The 21099-nt window shown below is 33.3% G+C and overlaps 2 protein-coding genes across 2 annotated transcripts; both read left to right on the plus strand.

The window, feature by feature from the left end:
• The first annotated feature begins 1489 nt into the window (after positions 1-1489).
• LOC133195615 (G-patch domain and KOW motifs-containing protein-like) lies at positions 1490-20233 on the plus strand. The gene is made up of 11 exons (XM_061331503.1): positions 1490-1651; positions 12877-13007; positions 13582-13724; positions 14080-14183; positions 14665-14854; positions 15799-15931; positions 18426-18744; positions 19025-19139; positions 19326-19395; positions 19647-19732; positions 20032-20233. The coding sequence occupies exons 1-11, from the start codon at positions 1506-1508 to the stop codon at positions 20170-20172; spliced, it is 1578 nt and encodes a 525-aa protein (XP_061187487.1). The 5' UTR covers positions 1490-1505; the 3' UTR covers positions 20173-20233.
• Positions 2525-10318, plus strand: LOC133194229 (uncharacterized). The gene is made up of 8 exons (XM_061330230.1): positions 2525-3020; positions 3953-4204; positions 4515-4652; positions 5908-6310; positions 6805-6975; positions 7228-7312; positions 8465-8596; positions 9401-10318. The coding sequence occupies exons 1-8, from the start codon at positions 2525-2527 to the stop codon at positions 10316-10318; spliced, it is 2595 nt and encodes an 864-aa protein (XP_061186214.1).
• Positions 20234-21099: the final 866 nt, after the last annotated feature.

The following is a 21099-nucleotide window of genomic DNA, read 5'->3' on the forward strand; positions in this document are numbered from 1 at the left end:
TCACGCAATCATTCGGGCACAATTATCAATTTACGTTTAAATGAATAAATATTACTATTTAATTAATTTGATTTTGATGCGTAGCGACAAAGCATTCCCCCTTTTTAATTTCTAATTCCATTTTATTTAATTCTATTTCATCATTTTATCGATAATAGAATATTACCATATATGCAGGAATTTGTTCATAATTTTTTTTATATACATGTTAAAATATTGTTTTTGCAAAATAAATGCGCAGTTCAAGAACTTAAACGTCGATTTCATACATGTAACTCACGTTTAAGATTAATAAAATTAATCGAAGTTATTAAAAACAGCTGACTTTTCCAAAGCTGTGTATTTGTTTCAGATTCAGCTATCAATAAATATGAAAGCAATATTCTCCGAGAAAATAATAAAATACAATATATTCTTTCAGCAAAAATTTCAATCTTGTTTTTTTTTTCTTTTATTCATGTGCATGTGATATAGTTTCTATACAGATCTGATAAGTCATTGCTTATTAAATGGAGGGGAAAATTAAAATTGCAATATTTATACAAAATATTATTCCTAGATATAACGTTTAACTTTCATTCATATTATATTATTTATCAAAGGTATTGCAAATTATATTTTGTAATTATATTGTACAGCTAGGCGCAATATCGTTTTTTCCCCAAAGGGAGGGGGATGATTGAAAACTTAACTAAAAAAAGGAAATTGTTCAAACTCGAAAATCCGATTTCGTCAGTGTGGGGTGAAGGAGGATATGCATGGTTCCAACCTTTTCGATGAGAAGTTATTACTTCAAAAAAGGGGGCAATCGTTTCATACTAAAGTAAATGTAAAACATAACATGTACAAGTATGTATGTTTGACAAAAAAGTGGGGACAACCCCACCACACACACACACACACACACACACACAATACTAAATGCGTGTAATGTACACGTAGAATATTACATAGGAGGTTATTTGTAGAGTAATTATCCTTGCTTGCTACTTGATCTTTCTATTTTTTCTTCGTTAATTTATTAATCATTTTAAATTACTTTTGGTTTATTTATTTGAATAAAATTCAAGAAGTAAAAAAAAAGTATCACTTGAAATCATTTTTCCTGATTCATGCATAAATAATAAACTTTATAATTCCAAGTAATGTTTGCATTTACTTTGTTTGCGTGTTACATTAACAGTGTAAATCTAAAGTTTAAAATTATCTTTAACTATCTAGATTTAAACTTTTGATGTAACGTGTATATATATATTACTATATAGTTAATTGTTGATTTATTTCCAAAATTTTATTTATGGAAGACAATCAACTCATATCACTATATAATTCACATGTGAAAAAAAAGAGGAAAGGGCGCGAAGATGTCCTGATCCAGTTTATAAATGATTCTTTCTCTTTGCTTAAAGGAATAAAAAAGGAATATTCCTAAATGGAGTGGTCTGCCCTTAGTGAAACTCTTTTGTCTCCTAACGTCAATGCGACTATTTCCGGTGAAAATAAACATGGCTGAGATGAAACCCCTTTCTTTTGGATTTTCAAAGAAATTTGAGAAAAAAGACCTAAGTAAATCAGTGGCGGCAGAAAATGAAAAGAAGGAAGACGATTCAATTGACTACGTAACCTCAGTTGATAATAAAACCATAAAAGGGTAAGTGTTCAGTCAGTTTTCAAGCGTTTTTTTTTTTTTCTCTCCTTTTTTTTCAGGTACACTTGGGTCTTCGTTTATAAATATGTATATCCATTGATATATAAAGTGAGTGCTCTTTTTACACAACAATTGGTATACATATTATAATTTGTAATTCAAGAACCAAGTACCTGTGATTTTTTTTTTTTATTATTATTTTTTTTTTACTGAACCAGAGACAAATAAAAACGGTTTTAACCATTATTGGTTTTTATATGTCTCTGTCTGAACTGAACGTATCACAGGGATCTGAATTCTTATCACTTTGTTTACTGTTTATATTAATTGCCCTTCTAGTGAAAATATTCTATTATATTTCCATATTTTTTATAAGTTATCAACATAGGCTCTAGCTGCAGATCTGTGGCTCTCTGGTTGAGAAAATTCACAGGAGTAGGCAGTTTTATCCATAAAGCAATGTAAACAATAACCAGTGAGCTTGGCAGCGAAGCGATAGGAGTGCAACATGTTTTTGGTTAATTTTGCTTTGGCGCTTTATTTAATAAAACAAACAATGACACACAGTATAATTCATGTCAGTCGATGTTTCAAACCTGATTTCTGGTCCAATTGCCCTCTCAATTGCCGTACGCAACCCTTAAATCTAACGTTTAATAAACAACATCTCAAAAATAATCAGTCACCATGAGTGTTAAAAATTTACTTGCATATTGTGTTTCTGTTAAAGTGAATTTTTCTAGTCAAAACTGGGCTAGTAGTTGTAATTAAAAGAACTGCTTAACGTAGCTACGGATAGTGATCACGTGACATAACACGTGAATTCTAAAATTAAAAAATATTCGGTCTGTTTATTCCGGAAGTGCGTCGTTCAACATGGCGGACTGTAAACAACGTCAAGACAGGTTGCCAGGAAAAGTTAAAGGGAAGTTTTGCAGCAAAGGCAGATCAAGGAAATCAGCGCATATGAGACAATTAAACAGTGTTAGCAAACAGGACAATGAGATAGTTTCTTACGAAGTTGACCATTCCTACATGGCAAACAACTTAACCTCTAATCCTGAAGCAGACGACATAGCTAGAGATGATCTTGGTGTTGGCCTATGCATCGAAACGCGTGGAACGGAGGAAGACGTCAGATGGAACGAGGGGCGGCGGATTGTGGAGCTCAAGTTCTTGGCAGACCAGCTGGTATGTAAACGGTGTAACAATCGTTTGCATTTATGTAACATCGTAAATGAAAAGCGGTATGGGCTCGGCAGTTTACTTTACATCAAGTGCGACAGTAGTATTTGTGAATTTACCAACACAGTGTGTACAGGAAAGAGGAACGAAAAAGGTACCTTTGACATCAACTCAAAAGGAGCTCTGGGTAAGTCAAATTGTAACATGATGTACTTGTTTATCACTTGACATGAATATTTCAAACTTATTCCATCATAATTGCAATTTTCATAAATTCGAGTTTTTTTAAAATATTGATTATACATGTTTTCTAAATTATATCATAGATATGTTTTAATGTCTCTGATTATATTCAATTTATTTAATTACAAATTTAAAAAAAAAAAGTAATTATTATAGAGAAATACCCTCCATTTTTTGCTATCTGTATTATAAATTGATTGCATGTATACATGTATTTTCTTCTTCTTCCCTTTGTGGAGTGTTACTCAAATTGAGTGTCAATACTCCAGCATTTTGGGGGAGGGGCAGCAAGTAGTTAATATCCAGTATTGCTTATCTATTTTTCATGTAATTTATGCAACAATGCAACTGATAGGTAATATATATCATTAGTTAACTGTACAGGCACAATCAAAGATGTGCACCTTAAATTGGGGAATAATTCGATAGATCTAGATTGGAAGGATGGTACAAAGTACTACAAACTCAGGATAAGTGAGTTATGGCCCCAGCTGTCTTCCTACAGATTTCTTTATGCCATTTATTAATAATATGAATAGAGCACTTTCAAAGGTCCATTAGGGTTAGTCAGGAGTAATAAATGGCAGCGTTCAACTCCAAGTATGGGCCATACCAAAATTTACGAAAAATGTTATTTAGTGTTGCTCATACAATTGAAATTTAAAGTTGGTATGGATTGAATCTGCATGCAAGGTTTAAACAATGATCCTATGGATATCAATCCTTTATATGACCTTAAAAGTGCTGTAAAGATAATTAAAAAGTAAAATTGTTGAGCTGTTCAAACCGTATATATTGGGTCTTTATATATGAAAAGCTGGTAAAAATTAGATTTTTCAATCAGCTATAAATTTGGTTTTGCCTATTTTTTTTCAGCCATGATACATTCTGGTATGGGACCAACCCATGTTGTAAATTTTCTTAGCACCTGCAACATTCCACCTATTGATGCCACCACTTTGAGGAAGAAGGAAAAAGAGATCTCAGCTTCTATTGTTTGCCAGGCCAAGGAGTCGTGTCAAAGAGCAAGAGAAGAAGAAATGAATGCTACAGCAGACCAACTGGAATGTAGCTTTGATGCTGGTTGGCAGACCAGGGGGTCTGGCTGTCAGTATAATAGTAATACTGGTAATGTCATCATCTAAATTATGCTGATTAATGTTGAAAAGTGTAAAAAAAAAAAATAAAAATTAGCAATTTATGGAGTGTAAACTACCCAAGCTATACACACATAAATTTATGCAATATTTTAATTAAAATACACACTTTGGAAAACATATTTTGATATCCATGGACTCCAGTAATATTTTTTGATATTATATGTTAGATAATATATTTCATCATGTATAGGTACAGTGATTAATTGTGTAATGACGTTGTTCCCCTATTCCATTGTATCGATCAGTTTAGAAATTAATCTCATTAATTAATATAACAGGTCATGCGAGCCTTATTGGTGTTCACAGTGGAAAAGTTCTTGAATATGATGTGAGATCAAAGATATGTCGAGTCTGTCAATACCATTTTGGTAGGAATGAAACGGTTCCAAATCATGACTGCAGCAGTAATTGGTCAGGTTTGTATGTTTTGAAACATTTTTGTATGTAAATGTCTTGTATGATATATTTATCAATAGAGGATATCTATATAGTGTGTTTTGATAATTTGCTTTATACAACTTGTTGAATGGTGTTTATTCGCGAGGCTTGCCGAGTGAATATTCACCATTTCAACGAGTTGGATAAGGCAAATATCAAAACACACAATTATAGATGTTCTATTTATCTCATACAATTTTTGTTTTTAACAAACTTTGAGATAATCCCTGTGAATCTATTGGGGAGGGGGGGGGGTGTTAATATCATCCATCGCTGTAGCCTGTACATTGATAAATTTTGACATTTCACTGAAGTGTTACGAGTTTTTTTCTTGTTTTTAACGAAAACTTTTGCTTATTAGCATTCATTTGATAACAGAACTTTCACAATTAGAAGTTTTGATAAATTTACATCTTGAAGCGAGGCTGAGGGATTATGTCAAAACCGGAAGTGCTATTGATAAAGCATAGGTTTATCTTATGGGTAGTATCCACCACACGTATGAGATAAAATGAGCTATCCACTGTAATATTTATAGGAATCACCAGTTATCTGTCTCTTAGTTTTTATTAATCATATTGATGATCGACACAAACATTGAAAGTTGGGCAAGCTAGTTCACCTTCTTAAGAAGCAAAAACCAAATTTCACTCTCACATTGAACAGTTTAAGAGTAAGTAGCTGTTTGAACGGCTTTTCCATTAATAATAACTTACCCGAAAGATAATGGGGTATTTTGAAATACAATGTACATGTATATATAACATTTTGCAGATAAGGCAATGAGTGAAAAAAATGTAAATATAAGCATTGAATTAGTCTTTGATAGATGTATAAGTCTCAAAACTGCTTCAGTGCATGCAAACAAATTTTTATAATGAACAAACCTGCCTTAACTCATTATACCCCCGCTCCGAAAGATAGGGGGGTGTACTGTTTTACCCTTGTGTGTCTGTGTCTGTGTTTCTGTCCGTAGCAAATTTTTGTCACTGTTTTCTCAGAAACTTCTTATAACACTTGAAATTTTAGCACATTCTTTGTTTAGGCATGTTATATGGTGGGATTCATATTTGTACGAGTCTGATATCAACTTCCTGTTTATCCATGTGTCTGTCTCTATATATATATTAGGAATGGCAATTTCTAATCGGTTAACAGGTTACTCGAACCTGTAATTTTCTGAGAATTGAACAAAATTTGCATTTGATTTGATTGATGTTTCTTGATTTATAGGTTCTAGTAAGGCAATGGAACCAGATATGGCCTCAGCAATGTTAAATAGGATGAGGGAAGACGGATGTGAGGTCCAGACAATCCACGCAGACAATGATTCGACGACTGCTGCTCGGTTAAAGAATATGTTCCCATCTCTTCAAAAAAAGCAGGATAAGAATCACTTAAAGAAAAACTTGACCAAACAGCTTTATAAGCTCGCCAAGCTTTATAAACAACTCAAACCGGCTGGTACAATTTCCTATGTGGTCAGATGCTTTATGTATGCCATATCCACCAAACATACATCTGAAGAAGAACTGATGTCAAAATTGGAGATGGTTGTTCCTCATATGTTTGGAGACCATAGTCTATGTGAAGGGGCTACATGGTGTACATATCACAAAAATCCATTGACATTTAGGTAATTCTGAAATTTCCTGTAAATGTTACTTATAATATGGATAGTTTTTATTAATTAACACAGACTGGGGTATGTTTTGGATTTAATACATATAGCTGTCTAATTTATACTGTATAACCTGGAGTGGGGTAGTTAAGCTCTATAAACCATGAAGTGTGAATGTTGGAACCCAGGATATTATACAGTATAACTTGCATTGCTTGTAATAAAAACTCAATCCAAGAGGGCATGCAAAGTGAAATTTATTGAATTTAAATGGGGTATGGCATGAGTTATGATAAATAAAAACAAGGGGTCAACCCAGTACTAGCATGGCTCATATTTCTTAGTTTTAAGGAAAATGTGGCTATGCTGGAGGTCAGCTAGTAAATACTGCACAGTACTAGGGTGTAGATCTAATGCAAAATATTTATCATCGCAGAATCTAAGGAGAAACCAGATAATATAGACCTATGTTGAAATATTATGCATTATTTTCTATCAAAATATTTTAGTTTCAAGCACCTATCTAAAGGCCAACCACTGTCTGGTGACCAGCTTAGAACTGAACTGGATAACATTACTGAAAACTATAAAAAGATGGCCTCACAGCTGCTGAAGCTGGGATCAACACAAAGTAATGAAAACTTTAACAATGTTGTGGCAAGCAAGGCACCAAAAAATAGGTATCTTGTAGTTATCTTTTTGTTTTTGTTTTTTTAAGTGTAATATCCATTACAATAAAGCTTAAATTTACATTAAAAATAATTACCGTATAATAATGTTAATACATTGTATTAGCAAATTGCCAAACACATGCATATAATATATATATACAATATTGACTTGTGACATATTATATCAAGTAAAAGAGGTCAAAGACCTGGATCCCAAAGCTATTAAATTTTAATAGTTTTAGTTCATATTTGAAAATAAAGATCATATGGAGGCACAGCATCACTGGCTACTAGAGTCTCTGCAGCAGTTTTACAGAAGAATATCGGGTACAGATACATTGAGGAGGTAATTGTTTTATGTTAAAAGTCCTCTGAGAGATTCAGTTTTTTTTCTTTTTACAAAAAAGCAAGAATGTGTCTAAAGTTTTAATTATTGGGCTGTCATTAAAAATATACTTGTTTCTCGTAACCTGACCCACAAAATCTCAAGTTGGGTAGATAGGTAGGCAAATACCGTACTAGTAATTCTTTTTGACAGCAGTTTTGAAAATACATTTCTAAAATTAAATGGAATGATACATTTATAAATAAGTTAAGTACAAAAGAAAGCAATTTGTAAACGGCTAGAATACCATACAAATGCCGTTTAGACTCAACATTTAAGGTAAATTAATTCACAACTATTATTCAATCGACCTTGTGAAATATCTCATACCAGAGTAAATTTGTTGAAATTGAATACATTGTACATCTGTTTAAAAGTATCAGTATACAAAGACTGGACATCAGAGTATACTAGTATTTTTCATACAGGTCTACGGTCGGCTTCCAGTGCTTACATATGCAGTGTCCTTTTTCAAGGCAGTGGTTCTAGAGCATTTCATTTTGGAGTCTCGAAGTACGGAGCTATTTCTAAGTTGCAGGTTCAAATCCCAATGCGAGACGCTCTTCTATTGAGACCAAAAAAACTTCAGTCCAGTGTCGCAGTAGATACTGGCACGACAAAGATTCTTTACTGCTCAATGGCCTAAAGTGTTGTGTACAAGTCTAAATTGGAGCCCTTTACCAGACAAATGTTCAAATAAATGTTATTGTTCCAGTAATTATCAAAAATATAAAATAAAAATAAATATTGGAATAATCTTATGAAAAAAACTTTCCAGTCGGCGCGTTTTTATTGGGTCGGTCGCGTTAGGGGAAAAAAAAAGATATTTTTTATTTTGGCCTTGGCAAATGCATGTATTGATAAACACAAATACATAAATATTAAACTGAAACAAGTTGCATCATAGCTTCCTTAAATTTTGTACAGAAATAGCTTAATTATACTTTTGTGTCAACCTCCTTGTGCACTGTTTATTTATTCCAAACATTATCGTAAAATGTTTAAAGTTGTCACTTTTCTACGATGAGCAGCCCTGCACAGGACTGTCAGTTTAAAAGTTATTGATCTAGTTTACTGAATTTTCTCTAAAGTGTAATTACAATCTTGTTTCAGGTAAACAGACAAAGTTTATTGTCTCCAGGAAAAGTTTCTAAGAGACATGGGATTACTATGGATAAAAAGAAGTTGTGGCACAAAAAAAGACATGCATCTATCTCATTCAAAAGAAAACGCCTGTCATTAAAGGTATGTCTTTGTGTACAATTTATTCAAAGAGTAGGAGATGGTTGCTTGTGTGTTTAGTTCTGACACCTAATTTTTAAGCTGTAGTGAGTCTTTATCTTCAAAATATGTTTGCCATATATTATAGTTTTCAAAAGTAATGCATTATTTTTCAACTTTTCAAGAAGCAACAATCTTTTTATGCCATGACTTTAGACCAAAGCTTGTTTATACTGGATTATGCATAGAATGTCAATATATAACATGTAATTTCATATACTGTTATATAACTTTTTATGGTCTGCTGGTGCCCTAATGATAATCACTGTCTTTCCTCCTGTCTCTCTTGTGTCGCATTTCAGAGAATTTTTATCTCCCCTTTGTCAAATGTGGATCAGCCTTCAGCTTGTCTCCAATAGAGAGCTCATGTATTATGGGTGTGCCACACTCTAGATCTTGAACCATGTTTAAATGTCAAGGTCAAAGCAGATCTCTCTATATCTATTTATTTACTTATCTTCTTTTCCCATGGCCCAATCTGGTTCATACTTTACCCAAAGTGTGTACATTAATTAGAGTGCAATTGAAAGGTCAAACTCCAAATAAAGTCATGGTAATTATCTTGAATAAAAGTTGTTCTTTTTGAGATGGTCATCAAATCAATGATATGTATAGTTATGATCATAAATGTACACATCAACATCAGATAATCCTTAATGTTTGCAAATAAGTGTATATATGTTCAAGATCACAGTCGGGTTTTTTCAAAGGGGGAAAAGGACATATCTTCTAGAATCATTTCTTGTATACTTTTTTTTCCTCTTTAAGAAAAGAAAACACGAGAGAGAATCAACAAATTGCCTGAAGGAAGGAAAAACATATGAGCCATGCATCAGTACATCAGAAGTCAACTCTTGTGACCTTGAAACTATACCCGGTAAGCGTGAATTCAATGGTGAAGAAAATATTGTGGCCTTTGATCTGGAAACTACAGGACTGTCTCGCAGCAGTGATATTATCCAGCTAGCAGCTTTTGATGGGAAAGAAGAGTTCAATATTTATATTTCTCCTTCTCAGCAAATTACAAAGAAAGCAAGTGAAATCACAGGACTGAAGTATGACTTTGACCTTGGATGCATGTTCTCCTTAGGAAGAGAAGTAGAATGCGTAGATATTAGACTTGGTCTCCTAAAAATGATAGAGTATCTCAGTAAGCGTGAGAAAACAATTCTTGTGGGACATAACATATTGTCATTTGACATTCCAATTCTCTGCAAGACACTCCAAGTTCACAGTCTTTTGCAGGAATTTCTTCTCCATGTCGATGCCTGTTTAGACACACTTAGACTTGCACGTAAATTGTTCAGTAAGGAGACTGTGGGAAATTACAAACAGCAGACCCTGGTGCAGGTTCTTTTAGGGAAATCCTATCAAGCGCATGATGCTCTTGCTGATGTTAAAACTCTTCATGAGCTTTTTGTATCCAAGTTTACATTCAGAGAAACAGATGCCTTTCCTTTCAATTTCCATGCTCTGCAGAAATCATTTGGGCCAGTTGTTGAAAGAAAGCTGATTTCAAATGCCAATTCTAGAAAACTTGCCAATTCTGGTCTTGGACTTGGACACCTCTACCTGGCATACCACAGAGACAATGATACAGGAGTAAAGTCTGTGTTATCAGAACATGGTTTTAATGCAAAAACGTCAAAACGCATTAATGCATACTTTGAGAAACAGGAAGAGTAACACAGTGAAAAAGTGTTCAGAGGTTTGACAAAAAGTTCAGTGGTATAATATTGTGAAACTAGTCTAATTGGAACCTCATGCAATTTGCAATTCTTTGTTTCCTCATGGAAAATGTAATATTTAAAACTGTGAGAGAAAATTTGCATGTATAATCCATAAATTTTTCTGATTATTAACATGTAAATACATAGCTACCCAGATCAAATCAGGTGTATAAAGATATTTGTGATTGTTACTTCAATAGATTATAACTGTTTAAACAAATTTTGTTTTTTCCATTTTTTTTTTGTTTTGTTTTTTTTGTGCTGTGTGAGTGTTAAGTCGGGTGCGGCAATGGGCCGCTCCACATGTAGACCTTATTTTTTCAAATTTCATGTTTAATTTGATGTGCTAGTGTTCAGTCAGATGCGTCATTGGGCCTCTCCACATGTAGAACTTTGTTATTTTTTTTTCTAATTTCATGTTTAATTTTTTGTGGGTGTTTAGTCGGATGAGGCAATGGGCTGCTCCACATGTAGACCTTATTTTCTTTTATCAAATGTCATGTTTAATTTGTTGTGTGAGTTTTCAGTCGGATGCGGCAATGGGCCGCTCCACATGTAGCCATTATTTTTTTCAAATTTCATGTTTATATTGTTGTGTGAGTGTTCAGTCGGATGCTGCAATGGGCCGCTCCACATGTAGAAATGTATAAATTTTTTTTTTTTAAATTTCATGTTTCATTTCCTGTGTGAGTTACCTTGACTTTATATTGTTATCAAACCAGCTCAGTAATGCGTATAATAGTAAAATTACATTTGAATTACTTTTGTTCAATTTAAAAGATTTCTCAATGATATTCATGCAACAGAATTAAGTATGTGTATTGTTCAATGATATGTCAAATAGCTTGCTTTTGTTTTGACTAAGAAACGAGCACATATATTTAATATATTTTTACATAATAATTATTTTTTTATGTGGCAATAAAATAAGATAAATGTTGAAAATGTGGGTATTTAGAGTTTAATCATTATTTGTATCTTCAGGAGTGAAAAACAAGGAATTGGTGGATGGGTGGGTTGGGGGACAATGTGCTGTCTTTATTTGCCCTCAATGTGGAAAAAAATCAAATAAAGTGAAATTTTCCATTGCATACTAATGTTTTCTCTTAATTAACAACCAAGGAAATGTAATGAATAATGATAAATTTTTATTGAGTACATTTTATGTTGGAAAATAAATTTTAGATTGAGAGGAAAGGGGAGGTAACTCTTCACCCCATGGCTTGATAATTACCTGGTAATCATCATTGCCAAGTTCATATTTTCACTTATCATTATAACACATTGCTTTGAACTAATAATTACTTCCATCAATTATATTTTTCATAAAATCACTTTGATTTGTGATAAATAGCAAGTCAATCATTATTCTTCTTTTTCAAGACTGGAAAACAAGGAAGGGGGGGGGGGGTCAGTGGACCATGTGCTGTCTTTATTTGCCCTCAATGTGGTCAAGATTTTTTGAGTGAGGAACTGTATTGGACTTATCTTTCATATAATAATAAAAAATTAAAAATCTATTGGACAGATATTTTTTTATATCTGAAAAATGGTATAATTTGTATGGATGAAAATAGTCGGATTTGTTCAATCTAAACATTATAATGTGCACCGTTCTCTTATTATATTTCTGTTCAAGCAATCTATTGTTGAAATAAGTTTATAATATCACTTTTGCTTTGGAAATAATTTTAAATTATGCTTGCATATTGTATAATAAATTTTTTATGGGTCTTTTTATGTTGGATACTGAATTTTAGATTGAGGGGAAAGGGGAGGTAACTCATCACCCCGTAGCTCGATAATTTACCCTCAATGCTATGTTCATATTTCCACTAAATGTCCATTACATATTCCTTTATGCCATGTGAAAATTTCAGCAAAATCTATTGGAAGGTTTTTTTTGGGTCAGGTGTCCTTAGCTACCTTAAGTTGTACTGGTAGGTTAAAGTTAAGTTTGTCTGACACAACAAATTCTGGGTAGACAGACACTGAACATAAATCAGGTAATAGCGAGCGCAGCGAGCGGCGCAAAGCGCCCCTTGTCACTGCGAGCTCTAACGACAACGCCTGGGCGAAGAGAAAATTCGGACTACTGCACATTCATTCAATAGAATTTTTTTCCGCAATAATTCTGGACCCACAATGCATCGCTTGTTGTTCTCGCTGCTAACTTCGTTCGTGCGGTAACAACAACTAAAAATTCACAAAAAATAAACTCACCTTAATTTAATGGATATTGCAAACAGATAGTAGATTAAACGTTCTTTGTTAAAATTTTTGCACTTTTCAAACTTCGTTTATGGAAATGCAGCTAACATACGACGTCATGTGACGTCACAGTCTAGACGTTGCAAATGTCTCATGCGGTTTGAAGAGGCGGATCTTAAAATTAAGTGAACAATGCGCTCGCCCCAACGGTCGCACCGTCAACATATTAAAAGGTGATTATAATTCTGATTTATTGATGTATTCTGATTATATTTCTCTCATTTTATTTTTTTCCTGTTTCAGATCAAAGCCAGAAAAAGAGAAGAAGGAGTATGTGATCCCTCTAATTAAGAAGAACGATTGGAGATCGGGATTGAAATCGGATAAACAGAGAGACGAGGCAGAGGATGAAGCCGTCAAAGAAATCATAGAGGGTATTTCCCATATATTAACAATTGAAAAAATTAATGTTTCTTGTACTGTGAATGATTTTGATACATGTAATAGTAAATGGTGTTGCAATTATACAATAATACATAATATACTTTTAATTAGTCTTTTTGTAGTCATTATTTAACTTTTGTTGAATCTTAATCATCTATGCTGGTGACTGATTTTGTATAGCATTATTATAATCATGATAATACTACATATTAGAATTACTGTGATATCATTAATTTTCATAGGGATCAAATTTTGATGCATTGGCAAAAAAATTACAATTTCATTGATATGTAAATTCATAGGCAGCTACCTTTTCCTGAGGTATAATTTGAAAAAAAAAATGCATTTCATTGTTCACCTTATTTTGTGGTCTACCTACTTATTGTAGCTAAACCACAAAAATAAGAAATTAAAATTATAAAATCATAGTACATATATTTTTTTTCACTATTTGATTTTTAAATAAAGATCAAAATTATATTAATCCTTTTTTACTAAATGTTAAATTAATTACTTAATGTAGACTGATGCTAGCAGTTACATGGTGATTTGGTCTATTTTTAGATGCTGCCAGAAAGAATGAAGCTTGGAAGGAGCAGGGAAAGGTAGACAACACTGATCTAGCCATTCCTTTGTTGATGCAGAATAAAGTCCCAGAGGGATTTGAAACGGATGAGAAACTAGATGTCTCATTACGACCAGATGAAGTAAGTTATTAAAACTCAGTGGTAAGTTTTATTTAATGACATTTGTAAAAGAAGAGAGAGTTGGTGATTTCTAATATGATATGAAAAATTGTTCCATAATTTAATACAAGTTGTAGATGGGAAATACATGTAGTTATCCAAATAGGATGTGGTTTTAGAATATTATATACATGAAAATACTTTTTGAAAATTGACTTTAACTTGATGTGCTTGCATTGGACATATTTTTAAATTTCTTCATTTTCACCCAGTTTGAATCAAGCAGATATTTGTTGTTTCCAAATTGTAGAATTTCCATGCAAATTTATATGCTTTAATCTGAAATAATCTAATGAACTTTTGATTTTGTTTACAGCCAGAAGAGGCAGATTATGAGGAGATTCCTATAGAAAGCTTTGGTGTGGCCATGTTAAAAGGAATGGGATGGAAAGAAGGAGATGGAATTGGAAAAAATAAAAAGTAAGTTATTATTTACTCTGAAAAGTATATCGAGTACCGGTATATAAAGGAATCGCTGTGTTGGGTCCATCTATCTGTTTAGCTGTCTGCATCTAAACTTTGTACTTGAGAAATGTGGAAAGATTCATTTCTCTGCAAGATTGACTGAAATGGGGGGGGGGGGGGGGGGAATACCATTGCAATAATGCAGATAATATGGCTATTAAATTATTTATTGCTTTGCATAGTAAAAATATAAGTCATTCTTTGCAAAATGTAGGGAATAGAATGTAAATCCTTGTCAGATAATGTATCCAAGAACATAGTGAATCCAACCAAGTAGGAAATGAGAATGTCTTACTCTTAATAACTATACCATGTGCATATTATTTGTGATGTCAGTGTGGTGTGCTTTATTTTATTTTATCTTAATTCCCTTTAAAATGAAAGAGAACTAAATTCCTGGTAACTTTTCTGAAAGTATCAATGATTATTATTGTAGAAATTTTACACCTGTTGTCGCGACACTTCGCCCCAAGGGTCTAGGGTTGGGTGCTGACATCTCCGAGGCCAAACAGGCTAAGTGGAATGGAGAGGACAAAGGCAAGGACAAGGAGGAGGAAATCCTCACTGTAAAGAAGGGAGCTTACTGTGTCCTCACCAAGGGAGCTAATAAAGACTTGTATGGTGTGGTAAGTAATCAATCAGTATACTTATTATTAGTACTGTGTAGAAAAACGAAACCCTATATTGACTGAAGTACTCTTATAATCAGTACTGTGTACCCGTAGTAAAACAAAATCCTGCATTGGCTGAAGTACTCTTATAATATTTACACACTTTTTTTCTTTGACCATATTCATTGTTTTTTTCCCCCAGAATTCAAATTCCTGTTGCAATTTAAAAACATTAAATGCAATTTGATAAATTTTACAGTCTGTAAGGTATAATGCAATTTACTTGAAGATTGGTTTAAAATGTTGTCCTTATAATCATGTGGGAATCAAAGAATGTATTGTAATAATCATTTCTACAAGTTTTAATACTTAAAGAACTTTATCTGTATTTTATTTATGCTTGCGATATGAAATTGAAAAATATAGGTCTTAAATTGTAAGAGCAGATTTAGGCCAAAAAAAATTAATAGTTTCTCAGGCACCGCCGCATGAGGTCAAACACTGCTGCATTGATCAATTTTATTGACATATTGAAAAGGGAAATAAGTCAATTTTCTATTTTTCGAAGTTGAAAAAGAAAATTGAGTTATTCCCCTTTTCATAAATGCTAATAGAAATTTTTATTAGATAAACAATACATTTCTAGTTAATACAGTATTTTATAGATTAACTTTGGAATAGCATTATTTAAAGTTGAATGCATATTAGAATTAATGAGAGAACAAAAATAAGTAAAAATCAGTTGATATCATTTTGTTGAATGACTGACATGAAAAAAAGGTATAACACCTGCTTCCAAAAAAAAAAAAAAAAAAAAAAGAACTTGCTTGCTGCATTGAATTTTGAAATTTTTGGCCTGAGAAACTGTTAATTAATATTTTATGGCCTAAGATGGATATACTTTGAGTCAAATGACAAAGATTTTAGTTATAAGTATATTGTATGTGATTGATTTGTAGATTGAGGGCCTGGATGAGGACAATGCGCGAGTGATGGTGAAGCTGACATTGTCTGGTAAAATTGTCACCCAGAGTCAGTATGGTATCAGGCTTGTCAGGAAGAAAGAGTACGTAAAGTACTCCAAGTACCTCAGTAAGTCAATATGATATATAACAAGTACCTCAGTAAGTCAATATGATATATATCAAGTACCTCAGTAAGTCAATATGATATATAACGAGTACCTCAGTAAGTCAATATTATATATAGCAAGTACCTCAGTAAGTCAATATTATTAGCTCACCTGAGCCGAAGGCTCAAGTGAGCTTTTCTGATCACATTTTGTCCGTCGTCCGTCCGTCTGTCCATCTGTCTGTCCGTCCGTCTGTAAACTTTTCACATTTTTGACTTCTTCTCAAGAACCACTGGGCCAATTTTGACCAAACTTGGTACAAAGCATCCTTGGGTAAAGGGGAATTTAAATTGTTAAAATGAAGGGCCAAGTCCCCTCACAAGGGGAGATAATCAAGAGAAGACAAAAATAGGGTGGGGTCATTAAAAAATCTTCTTCTCAAGAACCACAGGGCCAGTAAAGCTGAAACTTATATGGAAGCATTCTGGGGTAGTGTAGATTCTAAATTGTTCAAATCATGACCCCCGGGGGTAGGGCGGGGCCACAATGTGGAATCAATGTTTTACATAGAAATATATAGGAAAAATCTTTAAAAATCTTCTTCTCAAGAACCACTGGGCCAGAAAAGCTGAAACTTACGTGGAAGCATCCTGGGATAGTGTAGATTCTAAATTGTAAAAATCATGACCCCCGGGGGTAGGGCGGGGCCATAATAGGGAATCCAAGTTTTACATTGAAATATATAGGAAAAATCTTTAAAAATCTTCTTCTCAAGAACCACTGGACCAGAAAAGCTGAAACTTATGTGGAAGCATCCTGGGATAGTGTAGATTCTAAATTATAAAAATCATGACCCCCGGGGGTAGGGCGGGGCCACAATAGGGAATCCAAGTTTTACATTGAAATATATAGGAAAAATCTTTTAAAATCTTCTTCTCAAGAACCACTGGACCAGAAAAGCTGAAACTTATGTGGAAGCATCCTGGGGTAGTGTAGATTCTAAATTGTAAAAATCATGACCCCCGGGGGTAGGGCGGGGCCACAATAGGGAATCCAAGTTTTACATTGAAATATATAGGAAAAATCTTTAAAAATCTTCTTCTCAAGAACCACTGAGCCAGAAAAGCTGAAACTTATTTGGAAGCATCCTGGGGTAGTGTAGATTTTAAATTGTTCAAATCATGACCCCCGGGGGTAGGGTGGGGCCACAATAGGGAATCCAAGTTTTACATTGAAATATATAGGAAAAATCTTTAAAAATCTTCTTCTCAAGAACCACTGGACCAGAAAAGCTGAAACTTACGTGGAAGCATCCTGGGATAGTGTAGATTCTAAATTGTAAAAATCATGACCCCCGGGGGTAGGGCGGGGCCACAATAGGGAATCCAAGTTTTACATTGAAATATATATAGCAAAAATCTTTTAAAATCTTCTTCTCAAGAACCACTGGACCAGAAAAGCTGAAACATATGTGGAAGCATCCTGGGGTAGTGTAGATTCTAAATTGTAAAAATCATGACCCCCGGGGGTAGGGCGGGGCCACAATAGGGAATCCAAGTTTTACATTGAAATATATAGGAAAAATCTTTAAAAATCTTCTTCTCAAGAACCACTGGACCAGAAAAACTGAAACTTACGTGGAAGCATCCTGGGATAGTGTAGATTCTAAATTGTAAAAATCATGACCCCCGGGGGTAGGGCGGGGCCACAATAGGGAATCCAAGTTTTACATTGAAATATATAGGAAAAATCTTTAAAAATCTTCTTCTCAAGAACCACTGGACCAGAAAAGCTGAAACTTATGTGGAAGCATCCTGGGGTAGTGTAGATTCTAAATTGTTCAAATCATGGCCCCTGGGGGGAGGGTGGGGCCACAATAGGTATTACAAGGGGGGAGTCTGGTAATGAACAGCATGGCCAAAGTTACTCAGGTGAGCGATGTGGCCCATGGGCCTCTTGTATATGGCAAGTACCTCAGTAAGTCAAAATGATATAAACAAGTACCTCAGTAAGTCAATATGATATATAGCAAGAACCTCAGTAAGTCAATATTATATATAGCAAATACCTCAGTAAGTCAATATTATATGTAGCAAGTACCTCAGTATCTCAATATTATATATGGCAAGTACCTCAGTAAGTTAATATTATATATAGCAAGTACCTCAGTAAGTCAATATTATATATAACAAGTACCTCAGTAAGTAATTATAATGTTTAACACTCTTTTCTGAATTTAAAATTGCATGCATCTCATGCCCAAATGTAGTGCTTATCTTTTCCCCTGTGAAAAGAGCTACTGATTACTTTTACATTAATTTTCATGAAACAAAAAATGGTTACATCTACTAGGGAATTAAAGATTTTTCATTTTCTAATTGTAGTCAGGGGTTTGAGTATATATTTTATTACAAGAAAATTAGTTCAGACAAAGGTCGTGCAGATATCCAGTGTGTTTTGTGGAAATAATCAAGAAGTAGCTCAAGTGTGATTATTTTTTCTGTCTCACTTCAGACAAAGGAAAATCTGATGAGTACAAAGAAAAAGAAAGTCAAAAGAATGGCTCAAGGAAACGATCCAGGTCAAGGTCAAGAGAAAGATCTCACAAAAAGTCACACAGACATAGGTCAAGGTCAAAAGACAGGTCACACAGACAAAGGTCAAGGTCGAGGTCAAAGGAAAGGTCACACAGACATGTGAAGGGGGACAGAAGGAAAGAAAACAGAGAAAGAGGCAGATCTAATGAGAGGGAGGAGAGGAATGGAGAGAGGAGATTACATGAGGAGGAGAAATCTCATCGGGAGGACAGGAGGACACAAGATTATGAGGACAGGTATGAAAAACTGTGATGTTTCTGTACTATTCTTTAGTGCATGTATGTTTATGTTTAACTCCTTTCCATGTAGATTTTGTATAGCCAAATATGAGAGGGATTTTTTTTAACCCAATTTATTTGTTATAAGTTGCCTCTGTTATAAATAGTTTATATTGAACAAGTACCTGTATGTTAACACTGTCTGATTAGAATTCTATTGATAGATTAGTTAATGTTGTAAATGATGTAAATTGAAATGAAGTAGATATCCAAATAATTGTGTTATTTTTTTTTCCAGAGAGGAGCAAGTTTCCAGGCGTGTGCAGACATTTTCAGAAATTTGGGCGCGTCCACAGATCAGGGTCCGAATAATTGACAAGAATTACAAGAAAGGAAATTATTATAAAAACAAGGTACATTTCGGAATGCTCATTTCATTACATTCTGATTTTTAATGTGAAAAGGCATTATCAACTGTATGAACAAGTCTTCTGTGGCACATAAAACCACCCTACTGTATTTCTTTGTTAGACAAAAAAAAAAATGTAATTGGTCATTATTTAATTGTGTAAATTCAGGTGCATTATTATTTTTCATAGGTGACAGTCTTAGATGTGCCTGGGCCAGAAAACTGTATATGTAAAACAGAGGATGGAAAAGTTTTGGAAGGTAAGTAAATTAAAACAAATACAGCATATTAAGGGGTACTGTGTAACACTGACATTTTTACACTGATATATTTGCCTTTCTGTTTGGTTGTATAATTTTAACAAAAAGATCCAATTTTAATTAAAACTGGGATAATATCTTTTCAATATATACATGTAATTACTTCAATGTTTCTTAATCTTGATTGAGTGATTATAAATTATACAGGCAGTTTCTTTTTACAGATTTGATATTTAATTTCTTGCTTTCAGGTCTCTCTCAGCTGCAGTTGGAAACAGTCATTCCTAAATCAGACAGGGCATTTGTATTGATTGTGTCAGGGAAATTTCGAGGACAGGTAGATTCCCAGAGTTATCTCCCTTAAAATGTGATTTGTAGAAGAAATTTGTCATTCAAGTTGCTAAATTAGGAACAACTTATTTCATTTTTTTGAAATTTATTTTATATACTACTTCTTGGAAAGAAATTTCTTTCTCTTCCTAAATTTCAATCTGAAACATTCTGTTTAAATTTTAAAACAATGCATGTACACTTGAAATTTGTCTTCTCATGTGAGACAAGTTAATACATGTACTTGATTTGGTCATTTATGCAGTTGTGTTTGCAGTTAAAAGCTTTATTTACATTCTTTTCCAGTTAGGAGAAGTTATGTCAAGGAACAAGAAGAAATCTACAGCTGCAGTGCAGTTATTACAAGACCGGGACAGTGTTCTAAACATTAGCTATGATCATATATGTGAATTTGTGGGAGATATTCAGGAAGAGTTTGATTATTGATATTGTCATTTCAAAAAGTCATGTCACTCATAAATTTTTATAATAAATTTTTATACTAAAAGTTAATGAGATCATTTTTGTTGATGAAAGGAAGAAGTTTTGGTTTAAAATGTCACAGGATTGCCATTTCATGAAAAATGGAGGCAAAAGGTCATCTGTTGTAGTTTATCGAGTAATCCATTCGAAGTCCGATTACTCTATAGAAGTTTCTTGTATTACATGTAAAATAACTGAATTGATGCATTTCTTTTAAATCCAGAAATATTAATAACAGACACAATAAATCATATATAAGTGAGTACTTGAATTAATGGAAAAGCATAGCAGAAGATGCCACTGAAATATAAAGTATGTTAGCAGTATTTATTAGTCTTTAAGAATGAAAACATTGATTACATGAAGAAATTCGTTCATCTTTGAATGTTTCCAGAGTTTGTTTTTTTTTTTTTAACATTCAGTGTTCACTAGGAACTTCTGTGGTTGCAAGTACCATATAATTTTCAATGGCCAATATTATTTAACATCTTCTGGCCCTTTGTCTCAAATTCTTGTTTGAAGCTAAAATTAGCATCAGATGCTTTGCATTCGATTCAGCATTATTCTGGGTTGAAAAAAAAAAATTCATGCTACAACAAAAATCAATATTTCATATATAGGCATATACTGTATTTAACTGAAATTTTGCACATCATCTTCAAATGAAGAATTTCTTTACTAAGACTTTTATTCACTTCATGTTGGTATTATATGTTTAAGGAGAATGATGAATCCTATTTTATTTTACTATTTATCATGCTGTAAACCAAAATTGTTGACCAAATTCAAGTCTTTACACTATAAAGAACAGAATTATTTGGTGGCACAAATCTTTTACCCCAATTTTGCAGTTTCTCTAATAGTGGAAAAATATTGTTTGATATGAATATA

This window comes from Saccostrea echinata, unplaced genomic scaffold, assembly GCF_033153115.1.
Source record: "Saccostrea echinata isolate AGI-Se365-2 ecotype Australia unplaced genomic scaffold, CSIRO_AGI_Sech_v1 ptg000029l, whole genome shotgun sequence".
Taxonomy (NCBI): Eukaryota; Metazoa; Mollusca; class Bivalvia; order Ostreida; family Ostreidae; genus Saccostrea; species Saccostrea echinata.

Coding starts and splice junctions, on each gene's coding strand:
- LOC133195615 (XM_061331503.1), top strand. CDS start 1,506: ATGGCTGAGATGAAACCCCTTTCTTTTGGATTTTCAAAGAAATTTGAG. Junction 14,855..15,798: donor ATAAAGACTTGTATGGTGTG/GTAAGTAATCAA, acceptor ATTGATTTGTAG/ATTGAGGGCCTGGATGAGGA. Junction 15,932..18,425: donor AAAGTACTCCAAGTACCTCA/GTAAGTCAATAT, acceptor GTCTCACTTCAG/ACAAAGGAAAATCTGATGAG.
- LOC133194229 (XM_061330230.1), top strand. CDS start 2,525: ATGGCGGACTGTAAACAACGTCAAGACAGGTTGCCAGGAAAAGTTAAA. Junction 6,311..6,804: donor AAAAATCCATTGACATTTAG/GTAATTCTGAAA, acceptor AAAATATTTTAG/TTTCAAGCACCTATCTAAAG. Junction 8,597..9,400: donor GAAAACGCCTGTCATTAAAG/GTATGTCTTTGT, acceptor TTCCTCTTTAAG/AAAAGAAAACACGAGAGAGA.